Genomic DNA, 7,149 nt, shown 5'->3' with positions numbered 1-7,149 from the left:
GCTCATCCACCCTGAAGTTCCCACTCTCATCCAAACGAGCTGAAAAAGCCTCAGATCTGTTGGACAACTGCAAGGGCTGAGGCTCCTGCGCTTCTGCCCTCTGGGTTCCCTTACCTGCCTCACTTACAGTCACACCCTCCTGTCCCTGACCACTGACCAAATCAGAAGATTCCATTCTAAGGGGTGTGATCTCCTCCAGGAATAAAGTGTCCGGGTAACTTTCCCCCTCCCTGATACGTCGCAGTGTCTGCAGCTCAGCCTCCAGCTGAATAACTTGGAGCCAGAGTTCCTGCAGCCACAAACACTTACCGCAGGCGTGTTTGCCCTGGATGACACCGGTATCCAAGATCTCCCACATCCTGCAATCGCAGACATCACCTGCCCTGCCACCCCCAATACGTGTTAAATAATTAATTGCTAATTAATCAATTATACTTAATAAAGTTTACACTTCCAGGTTTTGGCATTGCCAGTTAACTTTACAATACTGATCTTCATTGTGTCTAAAAACGGAATTTTCTAATTGCAAAAGATAAAATCGATAAGGGCGTTGTGAAATCCTGCGCTGGAATCAAGTTTTCAAAGTCAGCATCCGCAGTATTTTGCTTTTTTTCCCCCAAAGTCTGTAACTGTGCCTTTCGCTTTAAGAGACCTTTTAAGAGTCCGAGCGCTGTGATTGGCCGGTGCTGCATGTATCCGAGTCAGTTACCCACCAATCAGCGACCGGCATTTGCAACAGATGGCGGGAAATATGAATTTCGCGGCACAGGCTTTGGCGCCAGAGGCTGAGTTTCAGAGTCTGTGAATCAGGCTGTATTCAGGAGCTGGTAGCAGTTTCTGCAGCCATTTTTCCCTCTGATTCAGAGGGGGGGACCTTTTCACAATCCATTGCATCCTGCTGCAGCCAAAGCGACACCAGCTGCGAGACCCCCTGCAATTTAACCCCGAGGCTTCGCTCATCATTTATATGTCTGCATTTGTTGACTTTGCTTTTTATTTTGTAGCCAAATCCCGGTTTGAAGTTAACCATTTTTGCCCCTCTTCTCTCTCTCTCTCTCTCGTTGCAAACAAAAGGGGGAGAGTGGGGAGGGGGGGAAAGATTGTTACCTTGCAAAACAAAAAAATGCCAAAGGGAGTTTCCCCAGCCCCAGGCAGGGGGATCATCGGGGTGGTGGCCAGTTCCCAGAAAAAACTTACTAACGTGGAAAATGGGAGCACGGGACTGTGTAGCCCCCAGATCCCCACCATCCCTGCCAGTTATTTCACCCAGATTGCAGGAGCAATGTACTCTGATCACAGTGGGGACTGCTTGTACACCACCCCTCAAGGACCTGAAGTTAGAACAATAAGGACCAGCACAGGACGCCTGCCGGTAAGTGTAATTTATAATTTATATAGTCATTTTGAAATAAGCGTGCATTTATACTTGTGTGCTTAGCTGAGTTCCTGCAGATATCAGCTCGCTTGTGCGTTAATATCACTGTGGGGAAATTAACTTCGCCCCTTCTCTAACATTTTTTTTAAATATAGCATATAGCATTGCAAAAAATAACCCACTTTGTATATACTTGGGGTGGCGGGGTAGGGGGGGTGTGAAAGCAGGTTTCGCTTTCTAGCTGTGCAATAAGGATCTATTGTAACAGCGAAGCGGATCAGATGGCTGCTTACTTTACTGCAACTCTTTGCTGTCTTAATTTTGTATTTATTCCAAATGCAAAGAAAAAAAAAGTTTCCACAGCCTGCAGATTTGTCATCAAAACGCATTGATCTTTTTCCTTAGAAGATGATCGAACTGTCACTATCAGAAATTTTTTTTTTTGCTGAGGTTGCTTTGAGTCACGCTCTTCATGAAAAGGGCTTTCGAAATATTTACATTTTAAATATAGGGGTCAAGGTGCTTGGAGATTTTTGGAGTTTCCTGATGTGACGTTAAAATGAATGAAAATGAAACTAACCAGGCTTTGGCACTTTATTGGCACAAAACCTTTAGCCTCATCAATAAATATTTTTACTGGGTGGGTGGGGGAAGTGGGGTGATATTTATTGATAACCTTAGTGTAGACAGCTTGTGGTTCAGAAGATGAAATGGAACAGAACAGAACCGCCCCCCAGAAGAGAAATTTAAAATAAAAACGTGAAAATGTAATGGCTAATTTCAAAACACTAGGAAAGGTGCTGCTAAAAATTTATCTACCTTTTAATTGTAAAAGGTACCTGTTTTAATTTTAAATATCTCTTATGTGGGTTAATGTTTAGGTTTAGTTTTGCCTCTGTACAGACCCACCTGACTAATGAATGATCTGCTCCCCTCCTTTGTCAATGGGGTATGTGCAAGTTAGCAAATACTCACCTGTGACACCTTTATTACTGAGCTCGTTAAAGTGTTCTCTCATGGATTAGGGAGGTTGTGCATCAGAGATGATATCTTCACCAAAATGCACCCACTGTTTCCAGTTTGTAGACAATTTCTAATTTGGTAGATGACCTACTTTTTTTGTGGGGGATGGGAAAGGAGTTTCTTGACTGAGCTGCTTTTCTAGGGAAGGACTCTAGTGGCGAAAGTTGTTCCTTTGGGGAGTTTCTTTACAGGGTGCACTGTTTCCTGTGTGTTATGGATGGTGTTCCAGTTTGTCGTCTCTCGAATGTTGTATAAATCCCCTTTGCCCCATTGTACTTCCTCCCCTGAAGACGCTGAGATGGGATTACAGTCCAATTGCCCCTTCCAGTGCCTGTACATTTCCCGCACAACCCACCCCCCTCCCCCAGGTGACATAGAAACAGGAGGACACCATTTAGTTAAAAACAAAAAACTACTGCGGATGCTGGAAATCCAAAACAAAACCAGAATTACCTGGAAAAACTCAACAGGTCTGGCAGCATCGGCGGAGAAGAAAAGAGTTGACGTTTCGAGTCCTTATGACCCTTCAGCAGAACAGTTCTGCTGAAGGGTCATAAGGACTCAAAATGTCAACTCTTTTCTTCTCTGCCGATGCTGCCAGACCTGCTGAGTTTTTCCAGGTAATTCTGGTTTTGTTTTGGACACCATTTAGTGCCTGGAGCTTGTCCTGCCATTCAATGAGATCATGGATGATGTGTGACTTAACTCCATATGCCTGCCTTGGCCCCATAATAGCAAAGAATGGCTTTTTTTTTTAAATAAGGAATTGAACAGGTATTTTGCATCTGCCTTCACTGTAGAAGGCACAAATAACATCCCTGAAATAATTGTAATCAAGAGGTGAAAGGGAAAGAGGAAGTTGAAATATTTCATTACAATCACCAGGAAAAGGGTACTGAGAAAGTTATTAGAATGAAAGATTGACAAGTCCCCAGGTCTTGATGGACTTCATCCTAGGGTCTTAAAAAAAAAAGTGGCTGCTGAGATGGTAGATGCATTGGTTTTAATTTTCAAAAAATTCTTTAGACTCTGGAAAGGTCTCATTGGATTGGAAAATAGCGAATGTAACTCCATTATTCAAGAAAGGAGGGAAACAAAGCAGGAAATGACAGGCCAGTTAGATTTCTGTCATAATGAAAATGCTGGAACCTATTATTAAGCAGGCTATAGCAGGGCACTTAGAAAATCTTAATGCAATCAGGCAGAGTCAACATTGTTCTGTGAAATAAAAATCATGTTGATCAGAGTCCTTTTGAGGAAGTCACAAACAACGTGGATAAAGGGGAACCTGTGAATGTGATGTACTTGCATTTCCAGAAGGCATTTGATAAGGTGCCACATCAAAGGTGTTTACACAAAACAAGAGCTCATGGTCTAGGGGGTAATGGATTAGCATGGATAGAGGATTGGTTAGCTAACAGGAAACAGAGTTGGCATAAATGGGTCATTTTTGGGTTGGCAAGATGTAACAGGTGGAGTGCTGCAGGGATTAGTGCTGGGGCCTCAACTGTTTACAGGCTATGTCAATGACTTGGATGAAGGGACTGAAAGTATGGCTGCTACATTTGTCGCTGATACACAGATAGTTAGGAAAGTAAGTTGTGAAGAGGATGTAAGGTGTCTGCAAAAGGATATATAGATAGGTTAAGTGAGTGGGCAAAATTTAGCGGATGGAAGTTGGGCCTGGGAGGCTGCGAAATTGTCCGCTTTGACAGGAAGAATAGAAAAGCAGCGTATTGTTTGGATGGAGATAGATTTCCTGGCTCTATGGTGCAGAGGGTTCTGGGTGTCTTGGTGCATGAATCACGGAGGGTTGGCGTGCAGGTAGAATGGGTGGTTGGAAGGGCAAATGGAATGTCATTTGTTGTGGGGAATGGAATGTAAAAGTGGAGAAGTTTTGCTGCAGTTGTGCAGGATGTTAGTGGGGCCACGTCTGGGGTGCTGCGTGCAGTTTTAGTTTCCTTATTTGAGAAAAGAAATAATAGCATAAGAGGTGTTGCAGGGCGGATTCACTTGACTGGTTTCTGAGGTGAAGGTGTTGTCTTGGGAGGAGGGGTTTGATGGGTTGGGCCTATGTCCATTGGACTTTGGAGGAGTGCGAGGTGATCTTGTTGAAGCATGTGGGATCCTGGGGGGGACTTGAAAGGGTGGATGCTGGGGATTTGTATCCTTGTGGGAGGGACTAGAACTCAGGGACACAGTTTAAAAATAAGAGATCTCCCATTAACACGGAGATGAGAATTTTTTTCTGAGGGTCATTAGTCTGTGGAACCTCTTCCCCAGAGAGCATTGGAGGCAGGGTCATTGAATATTTTTAAGGCTGAGTTAGATAGATTCTTGACTGACAAGGGAGTTAAAGGGCATAGACAGGAAAGGAGAGACCACAATCAGGTCAGTCATGAGCTTATCAAATGGTGGAGCAAGTTTGAGGAACCAAATGGCCTACTCTTCCTAATTGGTCTGTTTGTATCCCTTAATACCTTTGGTTCATAAAAATCTATCAACCTTTGATTTAAAATTAACAACTAGTCTGGCATCAGTTGCCATTTGTGGAAGAGAGTTCTAAATTTCCTCCAGCCTACGTATAGAAGTGCTTCTTAGCTTCATTGAAAGTCTGGCTTTAATTTGTAGACTCCCCATCCAGCGTCAATGGTTTCTCCCAATCTACCCTGTCAGTTCCCCTTAATATCTTGAAAACTTGCTCAAATCACCCCCTGGCCTGCTAAATTCCAGGGAATACAACCCTCGTTTGTATAATTTCTCTTTCATATCTAGAGTTCAAGGGTTACCTTCTGGTAAATCTACACTGCACTCCCCCCCCCATTCTTTACTAACATAGTGAGTATTGATAGGCTAGTTGGCCACAGCAGGAAGCTGATCCTGATTCTGTCCTCGCTTTGCTGTTCAGGTGGGCACACTAGTTGAAGGGGTGGGGGGGGTTGTTTGTAGCTTAGTGATGAGGGGTGCAGAAAGCCTGACTGCTTAGCTAACTCACCAGCCTAAAGATATGGAGACCAAGAGTGGTGTGCTGACATCGTACTGGCTGTGCTTGGTTAACTGAGCGCAGACTGGAAGCAATCTGGGATCTTGACTATGTCTGACTGCCCCCTCCCCCACCACCAGTGCTATGGTGAGAGAAGTTCATGCAGCATAAGGTAGGGTTGTCCAACTCTGAACCCCTGGAGTCAGTTGCAGCGCCGGATATTTAGCTCTCAGTAAGGCCCTGCTTTGTGCATTTCTTGTTTGTTGCCTTGTCCAGTTTAAATGCTGTGGGCCCAGAGGTTTGGAAAGGGCTGTTCCTCAGTGCTGTTATCTCACTTGACGGTTAAATCCTAACTCAGCATCAAATCAGATTAAGGGGCAGGTCATTTATGCCTGAGTTGAGGAGGAATTTCTTCAGTCATGGGGTGGTGAATCTTTGGAATTCTCAAACCCAGAAGGATGTGAAAGCTCAATCATTGAGCACGTTCAAAACAAATCGATAGACTTCTAGAGACTATTGACATCAAGGGACATGGGGATAGTGGGGTAGAGGTAGATGATCAACCATGATATGTTTGAAAGGCGGAGAAGGCTCGATGGGCCAAATGGCCGATTCCTGATCCTACATTCCTTGATGGAATGTAAATTAATGGAAACGGGGCCATTAACTTTGTGGCCCTTCTCTGGGCTCTGTGATATACAGGCTTCCAGAACAATCTACGATGCCCGCTGCCTGCTCTGCAAAAAGCTTACCTGTCTTGATTGAAACCTTTAAGATCCTGAGGGGCCTTGACAAGGTGGATGCAGAGAGGATGTTTCCTCTTGTGGGAGAATCTAGAACTAGGGGTCACTATTTAAAAATAAGGGATCGTTCATTTAAGACAGAGATGAGGAGAAATTTTTTCTCTCCGAGGCTGGTGAGTCCTTGGAACACTCTTCCTCAAAAGGCGGTGGAAGCAGAGTCTTTGAACATTTCTAAGGCAGAGGAACTGAGGGAATCAGAATGCTAGTTTAACACCCCACTCGTGTGGCTTGCAGTGCTCTCTCACTGTAACTAAGCAGGTGTTGCCTGTTTGTCTCAATGGAGTTTGTCATTTGTTGTCCCTAACCTAATGAGTGAGGGTTGTAGTGCTGGTATTTTGAAGCAGTGAAGGAAACCAGTAGGGAGATGACACATGAGCTGAAATATCCCACAATTATCAGCAAAAAGGGATGAGGGATGAAATTTCTTCATCCAAAGGGTAATAGAGTTGTGGAATAATAGTTACTAGGGCAGGTGATTGAAGTAGCCAGTATTGATGGGTTCAAAGGGAAATTGGGTGCATTTTTGGAAAGAATGTAGTGAGACTGAGCTATGGAAACGTGGCTTGTGTGTTGGGCCCAATGCCCTCTGAACGTTTGCCTATTTTAGTTTCCTCCTCAAATTTCCTGGTATTGGCCATGTGTGTTGCCTGTGTATTTCTATGTTCCACCACTTCAGCTGTATAATAAGTTAGGATGTTGCAGCTGCCAATATTTGGTTGCCATTTAGTTATAACTTAACCCCTGAACGCAACCTTCAAACTGGTATCCCAACCAGGCGGGCTGGTTTTGGAAGGGATCCATTTTAGCTGAGCCACAATCAATGCTGATTTTTTTTTTCTCTCGTTGTTGAGATGCAACTAAGATGGCTGTTCGTTGGGGCAGGAGAATAACCTCATCTTCACTCTTTTTTCCTCCCTGTGCCAAGTGTTGGCAATAGTTGAGACTTGCTGAAACTAGGGTGTACA

The 7,149-nt window shown here is 44.2% G+C and overlaps 1 protein-coding gene across 1 annotated transcript in view; it reads left to right on the top strand.

Moving 5' to 3' along the window:
- Window positions 1-1,123: 1,123 nt before the first annotated feature.
- e2f2 (E2F transcription factor 2) overlaps window positions 1,124-7,149 on the top strand; it is a 43,923-nt gene continuing 37,897 nt past the window's right edge. Inside the window, exon 1 of the mRNA XM_078566294.1 lies at window positions 1,124-1,372. Coding sequence (XP_078422420.1) covers window positions 1,124-1,372 — 249 coding nt within the window. The remainder of the gene's footprint in view (window positions 1,373-7,149) is intronic.

This window comes from Cetorhinus maximus, chromosome 21 (genome assembly GCF_964194155.1).
Source record: "Cetorhinus maximus chromosome 21, sCetMax3.hap1.1, whole genome shotgun sequence".
In the NCBI taxonomy this organism is placed as follows: Eukaryota; Metazoa; Chordata; class Chondrichthyes; order Lamniformes; family Cetorhinidae; genus Cetorhinus; species Cetorhinus maximus.
Note: the sequence above shows the minus strand (reverse complement) of the source record. Positions and strands in the feature narration are given on the sequence as shown.